At 36.3% G+C, this 26,495-nt stretch overlaps 1 protein-coding gene across 15 annotated transcripts in view; it reads left to right on the top strand.

Annotated features, from left to right (window-relative positions):
* AKAP6 (A-kinase anchoring protein 6) overlaps positions 1-26,495 on the top strand; it is a 285,186-nt gene that overhangs the window by 246,733 nt on the left and 11,958 nt on the right. For all 15 annotated transcript variants that reach the window (XM_065686397.1, XM_065686389.1, XM_065686390.1 and 12 more), the window contains one exon: positions 6,957-7,172. In XM_065686397.1, coding sequence (XP_065542469.1) covers positions 6,957-7,172 — 216 coding nt within the window. The remainder of the gene's footprint in view (positions 1-6,956; positions 7,173-26,495) is intronic.

The following is a 26,495-nucleotide window of genomic DNA, read 5'->3' as shown; positions in this document are numbered from 1 at the left end:
CTCTTTATGAAACACAAGAAAAATAAGGCTTGGAAAAACTCTGCTGTATTTCAGTAGGGAAGATGCATTTACAGTTTTTCTTTTATTTTAAAAGTTACCTTCCTGTAATTGCACACTAGTTTAGAGCTGAGATAGGAGCATCTTAACAATAATGGGTACTTTTTTAACAGATTATTGCCAAAAGTGCATCTTTTATTCCAGGGAGACACTGTAATAGATACCAGTGCTTTAGTAATGATACAAGCAATCTGTAAGCTATTATAGTTTCTTTTATAGTAACTTAATCTTCATATTGTTTTATACGTCTGGAATTTTAATAGTGTTTTTAATTTATGAAGAGAAGTATATTACATATTACTAGTTACATGGGAATATGAGCTAAATAACAGACCATTGAACTATATTCTTCCAAACAAATATTTTGAAGTACTTAAACGAGCATAAGGAATAGAACAAAGGAATTAAAAGATGTCGTACAGATATAATAGCAGCTTTTATGGAATGAGCCCAGAAGTATCTATTCTGGATTGCTACTGGTTTTAATGCATACATTGTACTTCTAGAGAAAAATGGAAAAGAGCACTGGTACTTTTAGAATGCTATTTTAAAATAAATATTTAATTTAAAATAAATGTATTTACCTTATTAATAAATGTATTTGCATTATTGATTGTAAATACAAATTCCCACGATTTTTTTAATGCTAGTGAAATGAATTAATATAAGCACTTGTTTATATGTAGAATGTAAGCGCCTACATAGATGTTTGGAGCCGGTGCAAAAATGAAGTATTTTTCCCTATTTGTTCATTGTCATTTTTTAATATGTGTAGAAATAGACACAGTTCACAAGAAATATATCATAAGAGAGATATTGTAACACCTTGCTAAGCAATGAGTTAGAGAGGTGATCAACATAACAATTTAGTGGTTGTAATGCTATTGAAAGTAGGACTTTTAAATAAAAAGAACCAGTTCACTGTTTTGAAAGAAGTCATATTCTACTTTAAACTGTCATTCCGTATTTCTGCCTTGCAATTAGATGATATTTCTAAAATGTCAGTCCCAGATTCTGTTGTGACCGTCATAGTAATAAAATGTGACAGCAAAGATATGATATCAATACTTTTTCCATAATTAACATTAAAGATGTCTCAAGGGTTAAGTACAAAGGTTTTCCACTGAATGGTCTGCAAGCCTTGTGCCTTTAAAATCTTTTAATATAGCCAAGACTGGTGACAACCAGGAGACAAATCTATGAACAAACCTGTTTGGAGAGAATAGTTTTGTGGTATGTGATGTATGTTACGTAAATGAGCTTATTAGGACTCTCATCTATTTTATTATTGGTGCCCAATTTAATAGAGGCATTTAAAAAACAATATTTCTGCCTGACTCCTTGAAATGAAGAAGATACATTGATATAATTGAGAGCAAATGATTGCATGTTGTGCCATTTAATCATGTCATTTTTCAATTGCTGTTTTTTGCACTTCACTGCATACTTATAGAATATTTAGCTTCAGTATAGATTAAGTCCCACAGTACGCAACTGAGTAGAGTTCCCATATTAGGTGACATTTTCTTTTAACCTTGAAATCAGCAAAAGCACACAGGTTTGGCAGTATTTTTCTAAAAGATGACAAGTCATCATTCATTTCCTATCTTTGTCATTTAGCTTTTTTATTTTGAGGAATTACTTTCTTACTAACATTTTTGCAGGAATTACTGGGTCTCTTTGTCATTCAGAAGCAGAAATTCTTATTTTCACCTGTAAGAATGTCCTATAAGAATGGAATTTGAAATATAGGGATGCATCACCCAGACAAGAGAATTTCCAGCAGGTATTGCCATTTCACACAAAATACTGAAAACTACATTCTACCCAACATTTGTGAGAATATTGTTTCCTCTTTTCCCTTCATTGATATGTTAGTGCTGTTAACCATGATACTTAAAAGTTTTTCATTAGCACTTTAGAAAACTGAAGTGCTTCACTAGCCAGAAATCAGAAGGCAAATTCCATTTTTTTAAGAATTGCTATTTGATTGTTGTACTCACAAGGGTAGCTTCTGTTCTCAGATTTTGCCTGAATTTCTGCATATGGTTGTTCTACTAAATAACAACGGTTCCATCTTAATTTTGTCTTCCATCAAGCACCAACTATTGCAAGGGGGGGAAGGGTATCATTCCCTCCTTCACATACCCACATTTCCCTCACACACCCACATCCTGTAACAAGGAGAAAAAGTAAGTCATTAACAGACCAAGGATAGACACAAACTTCCTTTTAGATCTGTTCATTCAAGAGTTATCTGAAGTCAATCTTATTTCATTTTCCTAAAAGCACCCAGTATTGCCTGTACACAGAAAGACAAAATAAGCCTAGAAATAGCATTTGTCTCAGTATACCTTGGCATTTCTTCTGAACCAGAAAGCACAAAGAAAATCCATCTGTATAAGTTACTATTTTCCATCTTCCAACTATTTTCAAAGCTCTATTTTCAAAGCATCTCTACATGGACCTTTATTACTCCTAACTCTAAAGTGAAAGCAAGAAAGGTGGAAATGCTCGAAATACCTTCAGATCCCGTAAAAACTAATTCCCCAAACAGTACGTAATACATGATGCTGCATAAATCATATCTCAACATTTCTTGTACTGATTGTATGTGGTTTATGTGGATTTAAATGAACTAAAGCAGTCTTAAACTGACTTTTAAACTATTTTTCAGCACAAGTGGTGCTACTGAAGTTGCTGAGAACCTTAGTACTTTTATATGGTTAATATTGAACACGTGTTCAAGAACCGCAATGGAGCTGTGTTTCGGTAGCCAACACATTGCAATGTCTGGGAAAGCCAACTTCCCATCCATATTCTTCAGTCTTACAGAGCAGGTGGTGCAGCATAGCTTGGTCATTGATACACTGCAGGAAGTATCAGGTAGGGATAGAGGATGTTTTGGGGCTTGAGGGGTCTAGTATTCCTCAACAGCCCATCTTTCTATGCTTCCCATATGCTCTTGCTCTGCCTAAAGCTGCAGAAGTTGTTTCTGGTCATACGCCTTTCAGTTACGAGTCACACAGCTATGCAGAGCACCTTCTGTTCAGATCACGGCTATGTCCATGCCTATAGATAGTGTCATTAGCCCATGGCTCGAAAAGACTGTTTGATGTCATTTCACTCAGCGGGAGCTTTTCCAGATGATTTAAGGCATGGTATTAACAAGCTGTGAAAGTAGTTTCAGCTAGCCCTTTTTGGCTATGCAGGTGATAACTTCAAAGCACTGAAAATAGGAGTATGCAAAGGGAAGAAAAATTTTCCAAGATTTTAGCACTATGGACAGGAATTCTCAGCATGGGAAACTGTGACTCATAATAACATTATAACAAATAACACCCCAATGTTATCAGGGTATCTGTTGCGAAGCAAAGGACTCTGACACAAAGTCAAGTTCAGCAGCTGCAGTTGCTGTGTGTGCTCTTAGCCTGCAGCAAAAGCGTCAAGTATATTAATTTGAGTTTCACTGTAAATGATTTAAGTGAAAGTGTTTCTCTTGTGTTTGCAAAGGCTTGAATTGTATTTACAGTTACCACAGCTCAACGGACACATGATATTGTGAGGACCCACAATCGAAAGTGTCTGATCTCTTAATCTGTACTTCAGCAAATCTTTTCACACACAGGAGACTAAGCGAGCCTAGGTGATGCTTCTCAGTCTACTGTTAGATCATATCCTAATTTTCTGAGCTGTCAAGTATCCAGTAGCTTATTATAGCAGATGTAGACCATCAGGCCCAAGCCTCAGTATAGATACTCATAATTTCTCTTTTCTTTTTCTTTTTTTTTTTTTTTAATTAATCATGAATTATAGCTGTTAATTTGCAATGTAGAATACGCCTTGCAAATAATTAAAGTAACCATGGTCCTGGAAGCATAGTTTGCATGTACAATTGAGATATTGAAAGGTTTTTATGCAAGCTTGCCATTTTAGCAATAACAGAACATGAGTGGATAAGCAACACTGTGAGATACCATGTCATAGGATACAGCAGTTATGGTGTTCCTTTAGGACACTGTATACCAGACCCTAATACTGGTTTAATTCAGAATTGTTAGTGCTATTATATAGGGCTTAAAGATGCCTTTACATGATTAAGTTCCTTGGCTTTTAAAGTGTTGTTGCTATAGCCAACTCTTTCAACACAGTTAGATACAAGAACTTCATGCTTCTCCAGTTTAATATTAATCATAATATGTAATAAAATTGAAATAGAAGTGTCATAGGCCTAACTGTACTGTCATAGCCATGTAAATCAGAAATAGCTTCAGTAAAGCTACTCTTATTATGCTGGTGTAATATTGATGTCAATTAGAAATAAGTTGGATTCTGCAGCTCTGCTTTCAAGGTAACACAATGTAAAGGCCTCACTTATGAAGGCTTATGAATGAAATACTCCTTACCTCATCATATTGTATGGTATTGCATCAAAAAAGAGCAATATTTATAAAAAATGACATCATCAGATAGTTCAAGGTAAGTTAATGTTGCGAGCCAGATTCTGTATTGACTTCCATGAATTATTGCATATCTACATAGATTTGACTGCCGTTGGTGTATAACTTACATCACTTCCATAAAACTGGATTGCTTAGCTGTTATAAAATGTAAAATAAGAACCCTGGCTTTATCTTTGGGTAGATATTTTGGTTTTCCTTGGTTTTTTTCTGGCATTAGTCTAATGAACAGCATCAGAAAGGAAATGTGCCAGACATGGTGGTTACATCAAGAGCTGTGAAGGAAGCTAGTAATGAACTCTAGGAAAATAAATAAGGGCAAGTTCAGGAAACATAAGTGAAAATGCAGCTCTGGTATAAATTGAATAATAAAATTCCTGGTCATATTTTGCCATAAATAGTGGTTTGGGAATTTGTCATTCACCTTATTTAAAATTCAGAAATATTAAAGGTATGGGGTTCTCTCATTATAGAAGTAATAGAATTCTAGCTATTACAGAGTTAGGGTAATTTAAATAGCTATAGAATGCATTATATCAATAAGTAGAACATCTGTATGAAATGTCCACCTGCTAATATACTACTCAGTGTACTTTACAATGAAATGTATTTAATCATTTTAAGACATCTTCTAATGAAGCCTTATCGGGATTAACATTTTGAACACTAATACTTTTAGGCATTAAAACTTCCGCTTTAAATGAGATTGCATTGTCTTGTTTACCCTTGTTGATTAATAAGCTATCTGTTAACTGTTAGAATGGCCCAATTGTGCCAGTGAAAGTAAATTAGTAATTCAGCTGTGTTTGTGGGTTTAATCATCATTTCTCTTGAAGGCTTTGAATAAAAAAAATTGCTTGCACACTATCCATAGGAAAATTAAAGATGTATTTTTAGATGTGTGTACTTATGTTTTGCTTCAGACTTTCAGCTTAGTATTATTGATCAAGCACTTCTAACATAAAAATACTTCTTTGAGGTACAATATTTCTAAGTATAAATACAAAACTTTAAAGAAAAAGTGATATCAAAATCTGGAACTTGAATTCACTTTCTATAGAATGTTATTGAATAGCTACTAACATTCAGGAGGGCGGGTCCTGATTTTTTATCAGTTAACACTTGTGAGCAGCTTTGAGAGGTGTGGTGGCTTTTTTTTGTTTTCTTGTTATGGTTAACTGGAAGCTCAAAGGCAAATACCCAGTCTTCAAAAAAAAAAAAAAAAGGAGATCGTAGTAAGATAGTTCAGATTTTCTCATGGGGTCATGCACTTTCATCTGTAGCATCCCACAGAGGGAAACAGATGTTGGCAAGTTACAATTTAAATTATCTGGAAAGCTCCCACGTGTGGAGCACAGTCACGTTAAATTCAGGAGTAGCACAGGCTTGTGATAATAGTCAAAATCTTGAACCATGCAATGCTGCAGAAGTATAGGGTTCTGAAGGTGGGCCAGAGCAGTCATCCTCACATGCGTTTGTACCACTGATTCATAGGTATTATTAAAATACATTATGCTTTAATAAAATCCCTATTTGATGTTGAACGGTGGTAGAGTGTGACTCTGGATAAAACCATGCTCAAAATCACCCCATACCATTAACTGCTTCCAGGTGGTAGATCTCTCTTTAGTTTTGTCTTGTAGGGTACATTATTTATACTGCTGTTCAATAAGATTCTCAGTGTAGTTACTTGGGTTTCTGGCATAGAACCAATATATCTTGGCTCCCATCAATATCCAGCAGTATCAGTGCTTAGCGATTGTCTCCCATCATGCGGTTCAAGTCAGACTGCATTCTTTGTAGCAGTATGATGGAGTAAATGCAGTGAATTAATAATCCTTAAGAAGGATACAGTTATCATAGTATTGCTACATTTAATTGAATATAGAACTACCCTGGAAATACTTTGTGAAAACAAAAAACCTTTGTAAAGAACTTTATACTGAATTTTATCCTTCCTTAAGGCTTCTTCTCTGAAAGGATACATATGACCCATAATTTCTATTGTTTTTTTCTAAAAATACATATATTCTTATTGCATGACTACATTTCACACACACATCCCAGATTTTTCCTAAGGAATTTCTGAATCCAATTACTGTCTGGGTAACTCATTTCAGATATGTCCCAGTTTAATGCAAAAAAAGGAAGAATAAGCCAGTCTACACCATAAAAGTTTCAGTGTTATTAAAGCAGTTAGATATGTATAGCATTTGTTTGAAGAAGACTGAAAGTAGCTATACTCCTGTAGTGTTAAGATTATGACTGTTTATCTGGAGATAAAGCTCTAAGCTTTGCCAGTAAATATGGGAATTTATGGAAGAGCTGAAAAAAGCTATTGTAAAACAGAGATTGGGCACCATTAAATATCAGATAATAGTAAATGTTTTAATCTCCACAGTATTCCACACTGACATCTATTGTTTGTCTATCCTGCAGTCTTTATGCTGTGAGATCAAACAGAGACGTCGTGGGGTAGCCTCTGTGCTGCGGTTATGCCAGCATCTCCTGGATGAGCAGGAGACCTGTAACCTAAATGCAGATCACCAGTCTATGCAGCTGATAATCGTAAACCTTGAGAGGAGGTGGGAAGCCATTGTCATGCAAGCTGTCCAGTGGCAGACTAGGCTGCAGAAGAGATTGGAAAAAGACTCGGTGAGTGATACTTGCTTAAAAAAGATCTCATGTGGTTTCATTCTTCACAAGACAAACTTTTTCAGTGTTTTTCTGCTGACTGAAGATGCTATTCCTAGTCTTTACTGCCAACAATTGAAGCTTTAGTTTTTCACAAAGCATTGTATTCTGTGGACAAGACTGATTACTAAAATAAACTCACAATATACATTTTCTGTTTGCTTGATATTTAATCTGATTACATCTGATCTTGTCAAATAATGAAAATAATCCTCTATTGCCAAGTTGCTCAGTACCTAATAGAACTGGGCCCAGAGACATATTTCACTGATTGCAAATATATTTCAGAAAAATCACTTTCTGTGTAACTAAGACTGGTTTTAATGAGCATCCTAGCAGTAGAAGTATATTTCACATAGAATGCCACGGGTATGTGATTAATATACAATTCTGTGTTATTTGAATATAAGTAAAATCCATTAATTTGCTTTTATCTCAGGGAAATGATTTCTACAAGGCAAAATAGCGCTCTGCTTAAGCCATCCATTAAGTGGCATAAATTAGACAGATTTTCTACAACATAAAACTACATTACAAAGCAGTATCTACATTTAAACAATAAACCATGGGGGGAACAAAGTAATCCCTACTGTAAGACCATTGGCTGCAATGGATGAATTGGCTCAGCGTGTGTTGTGCTACTATCATAATGCTGAAGTCTCTATACTGCAGCTACATTGACAGCAACGATAACTCTATGTAGTTCATATACTGATGAAATCTGAGAATGTGACATATTTAGCTAACATTTTTTTAGGTTTATATCAGGCAAATAAAAGGAAAATAATGGTTGACACATATATGCTTCCTAAAATTATCTAATACTGAAATACTACTTTTAACTTCTTTTTGCTAGACTTCCTATACAAAAATAACAGAAGCTGTATTTCTTTAGTACCTTTAGAGTAGTGTGGTATGAAGATATACAAGACATTGTTCAGAAATCCTGTCAGTTCCTAAGTGAAAATACTGTTAGTCTAAACGGGCCAAGAAATGCTGAGTTAGTGAGAAGAATGCTGTCAGTGAGTGAACTGTTTAGAGGTAGAAGTAATCTGTTGCTGTCCTACCTTTACCACATGTTATAAAGTAGGAGTGCACCTTGCCTGTTTGTTTTATTGGCTTCTTTGCTTCAGGTATTGAGACAGAAATGGGACTTGAAGAAGGAATGGGTTTGAACAAGCTTTCAGGACAGGTCAAACAAGGTGTGTCGTATGAGGTAACACAGAAGGAAGACATCATACAAAAGCAGATGGGGTTTCAATGTTGGTTTCATAAGCATAGGAGTAGTTTATTGATAAAAGATTATTTTTCAGCCTTTCCTTATACGTCTATATGCAGAGAGGGAAATATTGATTAATGAGGAATTCTGTTGAAAACAGCCAAGACCAGCTAAGAGCTTTTACTATACAACAAGCAGAAAAATGTCAAATCTTAATGATGCTAATGAAACTCCTTTGGGGATGGGTTTGATGAAAGAGGCAACAAAGTATGCAGAGGAAGGCAGAAAGCCATATCATGCGTGACATTACATTTCACACTCTCTAACTGCCCGAAAGGAGGATGGAGAGAGGAGGTGGCTGGTTTCTTCTCCCAAGTAACAAGTGATAGAACAAGAGGTAATGGCCTCAAGCTGTGCCAGGGGAGGTTTAGATTGGATGTTAGGGAAAATTTTTTCACTGAGAGGGTAATCAGACATTGGAACAGGCTGCCCAGGGTGGTGGTGGAATCACCATCCCTTGAAGTATTCAAAAACCGTGTGGATGAGGCCCTTAGTGACATGGTTTAGTGACATGGCAGTGCTGGGGTAAAGATTGGACTTGATCTTAAAGGCCTTTTCCAACACAGATGATTCTGTGATTCCTCTCACAGAGGTAGTGAGAGCTGTAGATGTCACAACTGATGCAGATTACCAGAAAGAGAATAGTCGTACTAACAGGTCATGAAGAAAAGAGGATGTATGAGAAGGACAGGGCAAAAGTTCCATTTTGTCTGTATTTATTTCATGTTAATAGACTCTAAGAAGGAGATGTTTAAAAGACAGGCAGAAGAGCAGCGTCAGATGCAATGGAGTTTACTTGAGGCTCAGTCCAGACACTGGGCATGCAGGTATCTGATTTATCTTATCATCCGTCTACAAAGGAGAAATGGAGGCAGGTAAGGAAAAAGACTTGTTCATGTCTAGTGAAAAGCATAGAAATGGGGTAAATATGAGACAGAGGAATAGAAAAAAATCATAAAGGAACTATAACAGTAAAGCTTTTTAATTCTTTTGAGAAATGCTGGTTATATTTTTGTGATAGGTCCATCTTCAAAACATTTTTATTCACGTTACTAATATATTACATCAATAGCTCTAGCAAACTGTTGGTTGGTGATAAAATGTTTCATGAGCTGACCAGTAGTAATAAAAACAATTGAGTTTTGGAGTTTCAAAACCAAGTGTGTGCAATATTAAACAACCAAACTAAAAATTAATTCTCAGAATCCTGAATTTTAGTTGCTAGAGGCTGAGTATCTGTTGGATCTATAACTGCCCAACAGATACTGAACTGAGTTTCTACTGTATTTCTCTAAAAGGTAAAGTACCACAAAGATGATGAACTGCCTTTTTCATTTGCAAAACTTATAATTTTGTTGTAGTACATACATCTCTTCTTCTGAACTTGGAACAGAAACAAGTTGTATTTGTGATAGCTTAGAGAGTGCTGAACAGAAGTCTAAGTTACTGTAGTGAATGCATGTAATCTCCTTTTGCATGTGGGCAGCTGCCGTGTGGAAGCTTTTCTGTTTGTACCTGCAGTTATTCTAAATAAACTGTCATGAGCTAATAAGAGTATGGTGCGGCTCTTGAAACAGAAATAAGTCTTGTGTTTCTATTTGGGACTCCAACTGATCAGGAGTTGAGGCATGGTGAGGGTATGGCACCTTGCCTGATGTGTGGATGTTTGGAACTTTACAAGGTGCGTGCTGCTTTGTTCCCACTTTGCATAAGGTAGTCTGGAGTTATTTGCTGGGCTTAGTTGACTTTCACCAGGCAGGGGGTGTATCATTCTGCTGAGAAATGGCAGCCATTTAGAGCTATCATGATGCTCATCTAAATTTCACTGTGGGCTGTTTTGTTTTGGAACCTCTCAACCTAGGCTTGTTTATAATAATAAGATCCTATAAAGTATCTCAGCATCTACAAGTTTCTCATGTTGATAAAGCTATCTGTATTCTCAGCGTTTAAAGATGTCCCAGCCACTGCAGGATTCAGGTTTCTTTGTCTTCCCTTGCCTGAGTTGGCATGTCCTAAACTCCTTTTCACGCAGTTCCTGTGTAGTCATTTCTTGGGTAGGTACCAGAACTGTTTCTTCTGCTTCCCTATCTCTTTGTATTTGATGGTGTGCCAGTCCTGGCACACAAACAGTATCCCTTGGTAACAAGTCTTTATTTGTAGTTGTCCACAGAATACTGTAATTTATGAAAACAAATGAGATGGTTTTATACCCTGGTGGCATCTGACTCATTCATGGCATCTGACTTGCTGACAGCAAATAAGATAGCCCAAATGATTATATTGCCTTATATAAGACAAGAGTCACTTGCGTCTTCTAATGTCTTCTTAATTTGTGTACTGGGTTCTTCCTTTGTCCTGTTTCTGCCCTTTTTATATTCAGTCACTTATCTGGGCACTTATAGCATTACAAAGCTATGCTGGAATTAGATACAAAAGGCTTTTATGTTTCTTTTGAATTGTTTGTCTTCATTGATGGTTTTCAACATTTAATTTTGCTCAACTTTTGCAATAGTGGGCTCCATAAGTTTACAAATAACAAGAAGATATTAACGTGTGCAAGCACTTAAAGTCTGGCAAAATATGTCCTTCTCATAAACCAAAAGTTATATCTAGCTTGTGAAATTATCAATAAGAATCACTCCAGAAGGCTGAAATGTGGTTAGATTCAGTAGGTTAATCTAGCTATAAAGAATGAAATATTCATACAATGGAAAAAACAATGACTTTTAAAAAAACAGCAGGACACTTTGTTACTGGAAGCAGTCCTAATCTGTTTTAGCAAAAGAGGTTTTTATTTCCTCCATCTGTTTTTTTCTGTGGTAAATTCTTTCCCCCCAGATTTGTCATTCCATAGTTTGCTGATATAATGTTATATGTCACCTAAATTTTAGCTTCAGAATTACACAGATGCCTTATAGTTTGCCTAACAAGACTCTTCTAGCAATCATCTTAAAAGAAAAAGAATCCTGTCTGGCAATTGCAAAAGCAATAGCAACAATCCTTAGTCAACTAAATACAAAATTGCCATCTAAAATTCCTGCTCAACAGCTGGAGAAGCTTTAACTCACTATGCACTTTCCTTTAGAGGGTCTAATCTACTTGGAAGACTGAACAGTTAAAAAAAGATTTGAGGCAGACTCGGTCATGGTCATGGCCATAAGTTTAGAGCAGTTAAAATGGGAATATGTTCAATTGTTTTATGCGATTTTTTTTTTTAATCTTTTGCTCAGCCAGTGGTATAACCTGTGTAAATTGTGTTTAGCCTCACTGGATTATTCCAGCTGCTAGAGATGTTCACAGTTTGGGGATGTGCTGTCCAAGTAAGATATGCTTCTTTAGAAAGCTTCAATAAGGTGACTATGGGAATTCACTATTCTGGGACCGTTTTACCAATACCATAGTACATAGAAGTGTTGTACAGCTGTGTCTAGGAGAGAGACAAAAGTGTGGTTTCTAATGGATTTTATGTCTTCAGTTGCAGTTCAATATTCCTGCCTTTTTGGTGACTGGTGAAACTGCTTTTTCTCCACGCTGCTCATTCATTGAATGAGAAGCATATCTGTTTTATGGAGCAGACAGTCTCTTTTCTTATTCAACAGAGAGAGCTAATTATTGAAGGGACAGTATTAATCATGCTTTTAAAATGGAGATTTTGAGCTAAGGAGATTTGAGCTAAAGTGCTGTAATTCTCACTTTGTCCTGAAAATATCTGAAATACTCATTTGCCTGATCAGTAAGTTCATTACTATGCTTATGAAAAAAAGTATCTTTATTTCTCTTGTTCTCCTTAGTCAAACCATGCGTACGCTGCGCTGTATGTCCAGCAAAACCCCCGTTTGTATCAGCTTGAAAGTATGCTGTACATCCAGTCACATAATTGAAAATAACAAGGCCACAATAAATGGGATGGCCTTCGGGTATAACACCCAAGGGATTCAATTGGTGTCGCTTTGCATCAATGTCCATGCATCATGGTAATTGAGGTAACATAACCAATTACCACATTTTAATTAGAGTTGTAAGGACTTGGGAAAATCTGCAATGGTGAGACAGCTCACTTCAAAATAAAAAAAAAAAGACGCCTCTCTCTTTTCCACAAGCTTGTTTCTGAGGACTGGAAGAGCCTGCCTAAAGCTCTGGTTAGGATTTTTTCCAGCTTCCTCTGTGTTTCATTCTGTATAATGCACTCTGAAAAACAAGTTGTTTAAAAATACTGTGTTGCTTCTGATCTGGTATCTTTGTCCTTTTTCTCTATTTCTCTGTTTCTGTGATGCTCTCTGTAAAAGAAAACGGTTTTTAATAGAGCTAGCCATGGTGTCTCCTGTTCACTTCTCTATATTTAGTTCACTGGCAATATTTTTTTAAGCCATGTGTGATGGGTTGACCCTGGCTGGATGCCAAGTGCCCACCAAAGCTGCTCTATCACTGCCCTTCCTCAGCTGGACAGGGAAGAAAAAACATACTGAAAGACTCGTGGGTTGAGATAAGGACAGGGAGATCACTCAGCAATTACTGTCACAGGTAAAACAGACATAACTTGGAGAAATCAGTTTAATTCATTGCAATCAAATCAGAGTAGGGTAATGAGAAATAAAACTAACTCCTGAAAACACCTTTTCCCCACTCCTCCTTTCTTCCCAGGCTAAAGTTACCTCCCGATTTTCCTTCCTTCTCGCCTCCTGCGGCGCAGGGGGATGCGGAATGGGGATTGTGATCAATTCATCAAATACTGTATTTCTGCTGCTCCTTCCTCCTCAGTGGAAGGACTCTTTACGCTCTTCCTCTGCTCCAACATGAGGTTCCTTCTGCAGGAGGCAGTCCTCCAATGTGAGTCCTTCCTATGCTTCAGTGTGAGTCCTGATGGGGTCACAAGTCCTGCAGCAGACATGCTCCAGTGTGGGCTCCTTTCTCCATGTGGCTACAGGTCCTCTGTTGGACACAGAAGAGGCTTCTAAGCAGCTTCTCACAGAAGCCAGGCTGGTAGCCTCCGCTGCTACCTAAACCTTGCAGCGTAAGCCCAATGGAATGGAATTCCATGGAATGACACTTGTTCTGGGCTTAAAGAAAAAAAAAAGAGCACAAGCCCCTTCCTTCAGAGGTAAAAAATGAAGTTGTCATTACTTTTTAGATAGCTCCATTAAACAAAGCATTAGTTGCTAAAGTATTTTTATTTTATCACAAGCTATTATTTTGTAAGGTGAGATCTAGCTAAGAATCTTGCGTAAAATTTGGAAGTTCATCAGAAGTACCTAACACAGAAAAGTACTGACTGATGATTAACTTAATTGGCTGAGGAGGGCACACTACATGTTGTAAAGTGCTGAACACCTATTATATGATCCAGCCCTCACAAATAAATTATTTAATGACTCTTGTTTGAACCTTTATAAATTGTTTTTTCATTTTCTATCACAGGTAATTTTTGCTTTGGTATCAGACCTCTTCATATAACATATGACAATACAATGTTGCTTGTATTTGTTTCAGTCATCTTGTTTTACTTATATTTCAATACTGAAGACTGCTCACTTTGGTTCTTCCCTAAAATACATATTTTTAAAGTGAATGAATATTTAATTGTCGAGCCAGTGATGTGATGCACTGTTCTCCTACTTGAGGTGTGTATATTTTTGAGCTTCTGAGTTTCATTGCATGCCTGATTTGTAACATGGAAAAATTATCTGTAGGATTTGAAATGAAGCTACATAAATGGCAAACATAGGCCTAGATTTTTGTCAGACTTTAACTGAAGATAGGAGACATGCCCCACATTCTTGCAAGAAATTCTGTAATTCTCATCATTTTCTGGAGGACCAGCGATAGTTATGATGGCAGCCACCATGGCAGTATGCAGAGTGTGGATGATGTGGTAAAACTGAAGCGATAAAATCCTTCTTGTTGTGCATATCTTGTTAAAAAAAATTTAGACCAATTGGAGTTCAATCAAAATTAAATAAAAATTCAGGTGAATGTTGTGTTATATTCCTGAGGATATCTCCTGAGTGGTCACTGCAGTGGTAGGGTTTTAGAGTAAATGGAAAGAAAAAGGTAATACATTTAATACAGAGGGCTCTTCTCCGTCCTCAGAGACTTCAAAACTTTCTGTCACAACTAACGGCATAGGATAACAATCCAAAGGTGAAATACTCCACGCAGTGTACCAAATCTGCTAAATTATTCAACTGTTTCACTCACTCTGGCAGATGTAATGTCTTAGCATGATTTTTTAAACATGATAGGAAGCCCCAGGTTTATATTCAGACTCATAACCCCAGCCAAACCAGAACAAATTCCAGTCCTCTGAGAGAGCAAACATTCAGAGGCAGTCATGTGGGTTCACTGCCACCAAGTCAGGCTTTTAGCTGTTGCTAGGATTTTCATCATGTTATGGACTATTTAGTTATTGGTTGGATTGGGCTAATGGTTAATCCAGACTCTAGAGACTATTTCATTATTTCATCATCTCTGTTAAACCATGGGAAGCCTGAACTCTTCCCATGAAGGGGGTGTAAAGGTACTTAATCCTGACTTTCTCTAGAGTCCCAGAAGATGACTTGGGAGTAGGCTAAATTGTTTAGGTTGGGAGAGCAAATGTACTCACTAATTGTACTTTTCTGCTTGTGTGACCTTTGTTATTTTCTGTTGATGAAAAAGGAGCACTGAATAGAAAGTCTTCATGTGCAGCACAGTTTCGGTGTGGACAATACTAAGAACAGGCTTTGCTGTAGGGCCTCTTCCAGTGCAGTTTAGCTTTGCTCCATAAGGCGAACCACCTAGCGCAGAAAGAGTAGTTCAGCTTTCTCACTTTTTCAATCCTTTTCTCTGCATTGAAATTTCTAGACATACATTTCCTGCTAATGCTGGTGGGGTTGACTACATACGAAATTTTAGTTTGGAAGATAATGAAACCTACAAGAATATTTCTTGTAGCTTGTTCTACCACAATGCTGCAATAACAAGTTTCAATCACCATCAACCTCATCTGGACTCATATACTTCGAGATGCATATTTCTCTTCTGTCACTCCTTGCTAATTCTGCAAACACATTTAGTGTCTTTGCCTTCTCCAGAGTACCCAGCAAACTTTGTAACATGAGGGGTAAAAGTTACTTTTTTGTTGTTGGCATGAACACAGTAAGATAAATGAAATTACTTTAAAAGTAAAGAGTTATTTTAATGATAAAATAAATTGCTGCAATACTTAATTACTCCAAGCCCCCCTTGTTTTTAATTATTTTTTTCTCCTGATGAAACACACAACATTTCTTTGCAGCATTTGAAATTCACTTGTTTTTTTAGAAGACAGGTTTCTTTATGAGACTGGAAATGCGTCATAATAGCTGATAATGATGTTAAACAAAAAAGCTAAAAAAAGCAAAATAAATTAAGCATAAATGAAGTTTCCCAGTATTATTTTAAAACTAAACATGGTTGCTTGATCACGTATAAGTACTGCCCACAGGTCATACTACAGTGAAAAACCCACTTCAGATATTCAAGGCAGAAAATATGATCACAGTGTTACAAGACCTGGGTTCCTGGTGTTGTAATTAGCTCAAAGCATAGTGTCTGAACTGGGTGTAAAATACCACATCTGCAATAATGTTTTTTAGTAGTGTCCTGTGAGCAGTCTGTTTCAGTGACTGGCAAGTCTTTGAGTCACAGACACTTCAATTGTTTTTTTCTCTATTATGCTCTGTTATATTAGAGGAAGAATTACATGAATTTGCTAGCTCAGTTCCACAAGGTTTTGTAGATACGTCTACATACATATATTTATATTTTATAAATATTATAAATTCTTTGGATTTTTTCTGTATTCCTGTTCTGACTAATTCAGATTTTTATCTCTCCAAATGTATAAATTCAGAGAGTGAAAAATTATGTATTTTAAAGTTACTTAAACACTTTAAACTGTTCTATCTCAGCAACTTTCAAGGCTGGTCAGTGGTGCTGGCCAGTGGGAAGCTGAAAATCTTTTGGTTTAGGGTTATAAAAAGCTGCTGCATTTATCCATGCAGCTCACAGATATTTCTGTTCCTCAGCTATCTACTGTTAACTGTGTTTCAGACTGGAGCTGGTTTTGAATGAAAGAATCATATCTGGTAGCTAGTTGCTAATACTTCTCTGCTGATCTGACTTTTTTAAGTGGGCAATGTTCACAAAACCTCAAGAGATTTCAAATGCCAGTGAGACCTTCAAAAATGCAGTTTATCACATGGCTTTATAATTAAACATACAATCATGAAAACACCGTCATATCTCTCATAGGTAATATCATTTGACCCTCATTGGTGGGGTATCTAGCATCATTAATTTCTTTGCATTTCTTACCTAACTACAATGTTAGTAAATCAACTTACCACAATTTTTTGAAAAACCCAAATATTCCCAAAGTAATTATAAAAATTCCGGTTTTGAGACAGCAGAATTCAATCCTATGAATCTGTAAATGTGAGCTTTAGAACTTTATAATGGGAAATGTCAACATCACAGTGACAGGTTTAGGGCTTTATAGCATGGTGGCAAAACTTCTGCCAGCAGTCTCTCAATCTATTCATCTTTTTTTCCATGCTACAAATTAAATAGTGGTTGGAACAGTGTGGGTAAAGCACTTTTCAAAGCTTTGATAAAAACACATTCCCTGTGCCTGAAACATTCATAAAAACTGTAAGATGTGTAAAATATTCAAGCGAATTCTTAGGAATAATCAATTATAGTAGGAAAATATCTAATATTTAGGAATTGGAAATCTGGTATTTCCAATGCATGCTGATGCTGAAAGAACTGTCAAACACCATTTATATGGGGGGAAAAAATCATACAGAAGAAAAAAAAATGGCTAGGTTTTTATTTTGAAGAACAGAAGTCTCATTTCAAAAGAACTCACTTCCTATTTAGGCACTTAAATACAGGGCCAGATATTTAAAAGCTCTTAGCTGATACTGACCTTCATTGCCATGCGTTGTGTTCTGATTACCGGATGAAGTCAGTGTTTAATTTAGATACCTAATATTCACTAATTGTAAGACCGTGACTGAGGTCAACATTGTTTAAAAGATTAGAGTTAAGGGAAATGCAAAAGTCACAAACTTGTGATTTTTTAATTAGTTTAATGACTGTTGCACTGCATCTCTAATGACCCCAGCTCTGCAAGGAGTGGTATGGGAGTGTAATTGAAGCTAATTTTCTGATGTTCTGTTTCAAGAGTTATCAAACAAAATAGTTTTTAGAAAGAGAAGAAGAAACCTTATTTTCTGACAGGTTGTACAGCAGTCATTTCCATCTTACATGGCTGTTCCATACTGGAAGATAAGGCCCCAATCCTCCAGCCATTATGGAAATGTATTTGCAGGATCTTCAGTAAGTATATGCATAATCAGTGTTTCATTGTTCAATATTACAGGATGTTCAAGGAGCTGCATCCGCCGTAAGCAGACAGGAATACAGCGAAAAACTATTTAAAAAAATGCATGAAAATAAATAAGGTACAATTATTCACTCTTTTTCGTAACACACAAAGTAAAAGGTACCAAATGAAATTATATGGCAGGAGATTTAAAATAATCAAAAAGGAATATCATTTTCATGCAGTGTATAATAAAAATGAATCTTGTTCCTACAGGATACTGTGGACTGCAAAAATACAAATTAGTTCACTAAGTGATTAGACAAATTGATAAAGGAGACATCAGTTAATATATATTGAATTCCAACTTCAGAAGTCCCCACAGGCTGACTTCTCAAATTTGGAATGGCAGTTTCTATGCCATTCTATGTTTTTGAGGGTTTTAACTTTTCCATAAACATTCACTACTGGCCACTGCAGGAGACGGACTCAGCTGACTGGCTTGTTGATCTCACCCAAAGTTACAGAGTCTTTTTGATAGCACATGAGCTTGCAGATTTGAAGGCCTACCTATACTTTATTTTTATGTACAGCAAAGAAGTTTTAAGGAATGCCTAAAGGGTTTTCATTGTATTTGGTTGGGTTTTTTTCTATTTTCAAAGACCAGGATGTGGCCATTTAGGTAATCTCTTCTCACCAGAAGAAAACTTTGAAAAATGTATCCACTTAACAGTTTTTTCAAGATATTTCTACTACCTTTTTCTGTAAAATATACCAAAAAATATATAATACATACATTTACTTATTTTTTTAATATGTACATACATTTTTGTCAGAGATACTATAATATGCATTAAATAACAAAATGTAAATTGTTAGCAACGATGATCTGAATTTCATTTCTCCTTACATGTAAGACATTGGTGTTATCGTTGTAGCTCTAATCCATATTCAGGTCTTCGTGTTTGCTGTGCAGTAATATGTAAATTACCTAGCCAGCTGCATTAAGCAGTGTTTGTTTATTCTATTTCTTTTGGCATAGCATATAACTGAATTTCTGCCAAAAATGTGGCTGCTTCAGGGAACACTGTTTGGGTAGAAGGAAGTTTTGAAAGGAAACACACATCATAAGTCTTTACTCTGTGAAACAGTAAAATCAAAACAAACTTTCTGTTCATAAAAATATCTGTATTAATGTAAAATAATGGGCTTGTAAAATGCAGGGAGAAAGCTGAATCTTTTTAGAATGCTCTGTGTATATTGGCTTTGTAAACAAGAATACAATATCAAGAAGCAGGGATTTTTTCATACATGGGAAGGGTGACTAAAACTGGTGAAATGTGAAAATGGAAAGTTTAAGAGAAATTATTTTTAAATGGCATATTAATTTCCCCTAACACATAGCATTTAAATGCATTTAAATTTAGAAAAGTAGTGAAGTTTAAGTGTTAAAAAAATTGCATTAATGATGCGTAGAGCTATCTACTTATTCTTGCAGTCCTTTCAGTCTTCCAGTCTGACACTTCCTTTTTTACCCAGCCAGCTAATTTCCCCTCTTTTGTGAGGAGTAACTGTTTTCACACAAGTGCTTACCCAGCAAGCTTCCTTATTGTTTCATGGTTAATTATCTTCTTGAGCTTCACCTTCTCCAGTGAAGGGAGAAAGACTGGGCCTTCCCACAGCTCTAATGAAAGGTAGGTTTTAGAGATGCACTGTGTGAGTAAATGCAGTGTCTGATCTCCCAACATAATAAATGAGTTCTTAAACTTTATGGAGTCACAGCTCATCCAGCAGGTTTGCTGAACAATGCAGGAAGATGCTTTATTTTAAAAAAAAACTTTTTTTTAATTTTTAAAAGGGGGGAGGAATATTGCCTCACTGTGAAACCAAATACTGTAAACTGTTCCAAAATCTCTACACTTTACACAAAAGGTGCATGTCAAACATTCAGATTCAGTACAGACCTGTGCTGCTGCATGCAAGTCTTTGGGCTTTATACTTTTAAGTTGTATCTTATCTACACTTATACTTGATAGTGCTAATACTAGTAGCCCTGCGCCCCTCAGATATTATACCACTTTGTAAACTCTTAATACTTACTGGACTGTTTGTGCCTCACCAGCACTGAAAATAGTCATGGATAGACTTAACTCTTCAGTTTATGTTCCAATTTTAACCCAAGTTTAAACTGTGTAACATTTAAAATAAACTCTCCTGTAATAGAAGAAAATTGAACAATAGCTTTAGTGGGTTTCTAATAATGAGGTACTCCCCATTTGTACTCAGCCAAACTAAGGTAGTCAAATATAAGCCTTTCACCAGAAGATACAGCTGGCCATTACTTCGTCTACTTCTAAGTGAATTTCTACAAAGTATGTATTTTTTCAAGCAAACAAACCAAAATGTGCGTATAACACTCGAGACATTGCATAGGTTCTATTTGATATACTAGATTAATCCTTTTTTTCAAGACAGCTCCAGGACTGTGTTGGAATGCATTATGTACAGAGAAACTACAAACATCATCACTTATCAGTGATGAGGACAAGAAAAAAATACGGAAGTTCAAGGATGTGATGATAGTGAAAGAGCTCTGCCAAGTGACTTATACTTGGAGATAAGGCTAATGTTTCTATTTTGCACATTTGAAAAGTAGCTCTTCTTAGATAGGTTGTGTAATGGCAAGGAGCAGTTCTATTATTGTAGCCTCAAGGTGCTTACCATTGTAATTTTGATTACTTGCTAGGACAACTGCCTGCCACTTACTGACAGCTGTGGTGTTTAACTTCACACTTGGAAATCCATAGGTTGGCAGACTCTGCAAGTACTATAAGTATGCAGTATTCTTCTAGCCTTTGACTTCACAATACTTGCTTGTTGACTCCCCCCTAGTCAATATCCCAAATTTACAGATGGTGAATCAATGACTTCAGGAAGCGCCTCAACTAAGATTACAAAGAAATTGTGTTGAAAATTTAAATAGGGAGAAAAAAAAGAGTCTGTTCTTTTTGATAACATGAATTAAGCTAAATTTGGTAGTCTCTCAAATGCTTCATGAGAAGAAACTGGTGATAGAGCCAGATATTTTTCATGCAGTCCTGTTCTTCATAAATAATAAAGTCTCCCTTTCCAGTATATAGGAAGATTTTTTTCTGTAGAAATTTAAGCCTCTCTCCTCCAGATGTCAGTGAGAAAACTTTCTAGGTATTTTCTAAGGTCAAACTCCCAAGGGCTGATGTCCTATTCTTTTGTACCTTATGTCTATCTGTTTCTATGGTGATTCTCACCCTTTAGTGTTTCTCACAAACACTTACTTCTGCTGAAACAAAGCTCTTAAAAACTCTGTGATTCCAGGTGTCCTGATGTGCCTGTTGTAGGCTGGAGATGGCTATTGTGTCTACTGAGTCAATTCACAGTGTCCACTGAGTTGTTCTGGTTTAACTGAGAATACACCATGAAGGCAGTACCAGTTCCAATGTAAATTATACAATTGAAAGTATTCTTAAACAGTAAGCAAACCTCTTAACTTGTACAAAGACAAAACAATAGTGGAAAGATATGAAAACAATTATGCCACTGTAGCTTTGCTAGTACAACTTTGTTCATCAGCATTTGAATGCAGAATGCAAATGATTTTCCATCAATACAGACATACAAGTGAAAAATTGTGCTGAAGTTCTGCAGTGTAGACAAGCAGTAGTTAAACCTGCTTAAGCATGCTTGGTTCCACAGATCTCCTGGGTTTGGTGGATTTTTTCGTCTTAACCATAAAGACTGATCTTCGATTGAGTCAAATTCTAAGATTTGGCATGGATGAACTCCCACCAACTTGCATGGGCATGTGTCTGAGGTACAGTGCCAGGGCTTGCTCTTTTTTGTACCAGGTGTTCATGGCAACATTTGAGTTTGGGTAAAGCTAGGAATGTTTTTCTAAGTTTCATAAAGAGCTTGTGTTGGATTCTTGCAAAAAAGAAAATCGTATATTCCTCTGAAGTAAAGGTGAGACTGAAATGACATTCAAGGGCAACGAATCCTGTCATGTAACCTCTTGACAGAAGAAAACTGCAAAGCAGTAAAACCAACAGCCAGTAAAATATGCCATGTAGTCAGGTTTTCTCATCGCAAAAAGGAGAAAAAAACAACAAGCCAAAACCAAAGCACACAACTTGGAATGTAAGTCTGGGATTGTAAACCTATTTGGATGACAATATGATTCGATATAAAAATGTTATAGATGTTCTTCTGCTCTCTGGTAACATTCAAAGGGTTTCTTCAGTAAATGAGAACCAGAGATGTTAGAAAGCCATATGAGGATATGGTGGCAAGAAAGCAAAGGCTAGAAAACACATAATGCATGTTAGCAGTGATTCTGTGGGCACGTCACAGGTGCTAAACTCCTTGAGCCCCTGCTTTTGCCATGATCTGTGATAACTCCCAAAGTTAGTTCCTGCAAGCCGCCTTCTAACACAGATTACCTTCTGTTCCAGCCTGGCTTGTCTGCACCAGCTGGTGAGTGGTGGAAAGGCTGGAGGCTTTCACTCTTTCTTTTGGTCATCTGATGCTGTGGGCAGCTTATCAAGAACGTTAAAGACCCTCATAGAACCCATGTGCAGGCACAACTGACCGCAGCATGTTACCTAGCATCATCAAGTGTTATTTAAATAGCAAAAGAATGGTTAGAGAATAGCCAATTTCTCTGACTTTTTAAAACACTTCTACTTCACTAGTAGTAGGGAATAATAGTTTTCCTCTTAAAATGTCACTGCAATTATTTCATCTGTTGCTTAGAAGATGTGCCACAAGACCTTTCTCATGATAAAGAGAATTATCAGTTTTAGAACCTGGATATGACAATCTCCTATCTTCTAGACTTTAATTTCTGAGCATTATGAAAGAACTTCAAACATCATCATAAAGACAGGGGGTTGAGCAATGGTAAAACCTCAGTTGCTCCTGTAAGACCCAGCCTGCATTGAGACCCTTGCAGGTGATGTCTCTGACTACAGAGAGCAGAGATGACATCACTGTCCTTATTTCAGTACAGAAATCTGTACATACAACCGCCTATGTAGGACTCTGGCAATACCTGTAGGCATCCGTAACGCCTAACAGAAAAGCACAAGTTCTGCATGAGCAGGATAGAGCATATTATATCATATATTTCAATATATTCATACATGTTTTGTGTTATATATATGTATGTATTATATCTTAATATATTATATATCATAATATATTCAAATATTATACATGAATAATATATATTAATATATTTAGTATAGTTCAATATTATTTCATTTACGAAGGCAGTAATAGTTGCAAAATAAAGCAAGAGAAAGTATGAACCATAGTTTTGGATCTTATTTTCTCAGGAAATAATCATGCGCTGCCTTCTTTTAACTTCAGTTATCTCAAATATGTATGTTCATGATAGTTTCATTAGTGATCTGTGGTAAAGCATACTGCTTCCATACATTTTGATGCTGTGTTGTAATGTGCAAATAAGATGCACATGGGATATTATGCATATGCTTACATATATTAAAACACTGCTGTTTGGAAATGGGGACATCTTGTTAGCTACAGTACAGGGAACCCCATTTAGAAGATGAACTTAAGTGAAGCAAGGGTGAAATGAATACTGTATACATGAGTATTTCCCTCAGCAGAAGTACTTGGCATGCTTGCTTTTTTCAAAAGACAAAATCATGTTTGTCTTCCTTGAATGTGCACACATTCCTGGAGATGGGGGATGGTTTTCTTCCTTTTTCTTTCTTTTTCTCCTGACCCCTAAGTGCATTTGAGTTTGGATAATTTGTCCACAGCAACTGAAGGATATGTTGCAGAGGAGGGAGGAACAGAGTTTTTATTTATTATTGTAATGGCTCTTTTTTTCATGTTAATTCCTTTAAAAAAATATAATGGTACGTAGGGGTTACATTGCAGGCCTGTTTCACCAACACAAAGTATCTGTACCGGAGTAGCACATGCAAATGAAGCTGAAACAGAGCATCATTGTTTAATATAATTTGCTGCAGAAAAAGAAAACTTTCCTTGTTTTAGTAAGGGAAACAAATAAAAAAATATGTTTTTAAGACTTTTCTTTGAAGATGCATTGGGTTTGAGGAAATGTCTTTATTTGGTTTAATAATCGTCTTTCCTGCCATTAACATTTTCAGCAGATTAACTGTTTAACTATTAACACCAGCCCTGCAAGCATTTAAGTGCACACCTAGCTTTGCTACATTGGTTATACCACTGAAATAGGAATACTGTCCTGAGCAAAATAGTTCAGGTTTAAATTAGGAACAGCCAGACTCCTTAAAGCAGCACTTTCAAATACTTTGGAATTACTTAAACCTTTCACTCTTCTGAGTCTGTAATTTAATTGCTTCTTGGCTTAATTATATTCAAAACTTTTAATGCAATGGTAAATGCTTCATAAGTCTTGTTTACCTAGTGGTAATATTTTAAAAATAGGATTATGCATAATGTTGTGCATCTTTTGTTCATATTCATTTTTTTTTTTTACTTGCTTGGTCAAGACTATTTCCCTTCTTTTACTGTGAACCATGTGACTTTCAAGATCTGCTCTAGGTGTAGCAGCATTTAGTGACTATAATGATAAAGTCACTCTGACCTACTTTAAAGATACCGATTTTAGAAAGATGACATATGCACACACATACATGTGTATATGTGTGTGTGTTTGTACACCCTCACTCTTGCACATATGAAAAAGAAGGTTTTAAGTTCTGGGAAATTTAGTGCAGTCAGTTACACCAGCTGGTATACAAAGAATTTTTGCCAGACAGAATGGTACCTTCGCAGCATGTTTTGTCATAAACTTCAGCAAAGCCAGAACTTACAAGTGAACATCCAGGGCTCACTCTATTCAAATCTGAAGTTCTGCAGCACACTCAAAGCTTCTCTTTAGTTGTAGTCTGTCTTAAATGTGGAGATCAGCATGTTTGTCTGTGACAGGCCTCTTTCATATTGGAGCAATACCTTGAACCAAGCTAGATAGAACATCCTTTGCAGTGTGTAAGGCTCTATAAGAAATCCATATTCATCATTAACTGAAAGGGGATGAAAAACGTGGTGCAGCTCTCATGTGAATAAAGTTTTTCCAATTGGAAATAGCAATAGAAGATTTGTCTGCTTTGTGTAAATGATTCATTGTGTAATACAATACAGTTCTTTGGATAAAAAAAGTCACACAGAAAAAACAACAGCATTTTTTTTCCCAGTAAACTGAGCAATCAGTAGTTAGTTCTGACACCAGCTGACACTTACAATGGTATACCTCCCATCCTCTGTATAACACCAAGTAAAGGATCAATGTGGGGACTTTGAAATGTTACGTTGGCAAAACCTAATAATCTATTACTGTCCTGCTAATCCTGATCCTCCAGCAACCTACCTATGCATTGGCCAGCCTGATAAGGAGACCTCTAATATGGTTAAAATAGTTCTGAGATTTCTGTTTTTTACCTTGCTCCTGCTGTCAGTGCAAACAGGCTGGAGTGATGCTGCCTTCCATTTTTGACTCCAGAGATTTATTCAGGAGTCTGTATGGTGCTGCTCTCTCCAACAACTACCTCAGTGTCTAAAGTCTCTTTCTTGTTTGAGCAGCTTGCTGAATTTTGTAATAAGGGAATATATATATACCCTTACTAAAAATGCCAAATACAAAATGTTTGTGACTTAAGCTGAGTGGTTTGTTTCAAAGTTAAAACTTGGTCTGTACTTAAGAACAGCTGCCAATGTAGCCGATAATCACTGAAGTTGTACTTCAAGGGAGGTGATGCTTGTAAAGAAAAAAGAAAAGTAGTGATTCACTCATATTAATTCAGTCAATTCTTTGGACAGAGAAAGCTATGCTGGTAAAATAACCATATCCACATAAGAGCCTTTGCAAGTATAGTATATAATATATAGTATAAAGTCAAATCCTGAAATCCATCATAGCTTTGCTGCAAATTTTCTGAGTATATTCCAGGCCTCGGAAAAGCATGTGCATTTGAAGAGCAAAAAAACAGGCTTTGAAGTGAGGAGCACTCAGTGAAGATGAATGGGCTGAGGTCACAACTCTACATGTTTTATTGTTTTAGTCCATCTGACTTGCAGAACAAACAAGGCAGCCAAGTGCTGATTTACAGGGGGAAGGTTATCTTCCTGACCAATAAGGACCAAATGTTTTGGGTTTGAGAAACAAAATCAGATTCTATGGAACATAAAATCCTTGGAACCTGCTGCTGATTTCCTGCCTTCAGGAATTTCTTTTTGCAGCTGGCAGCAACTTAAAACAATAAAAATGTGCAGTTTAGGAAGCTTTTCACAGTTATGTCTTCCTAATGCTAAGCACGACAGAGTCGTAAAACATGCCACAGAAAAAATAAGTAATTGTAGCTGATTTCTTGTTTCATCTAACAGGTTTTCAAGCTAAATTAAATTATTGTCATTCTCTCGCATTTTCCTTGTAGGATAGTTAAGGGTCAGCTACACGTAGGTAACTGGGTGATGATTGGACTTGATCTTGAAGGTCTTTTCCCACCTAGTTGATTCTATGGCTCTGTGAACTAAGTACTAGCTAAGTACCAACTGGGAGTCATTATGGTATATGGTAAACTGGAAAATCTAAATATGAATCTCT

The sequence above is a fragment of the Lathamus discolor genome, chromosome 6, assembly GCF_037157495.1.
Source record: "Lathamus discolor isolate bLatDis1 chromosome 6, bLatDis1.hap1, whole genome shotgun sequence".
Lineage (NCBI taxonomy): Eukaryota > Metazoa > Chordata > Aves > Psittaciformes > Psittacidae > Lathamus > Lathamus discolor.
Note: the sequence above shows the minus strand (reverse complement) of the source record. Positions and strands in the feature narration are given on the sequence as shown.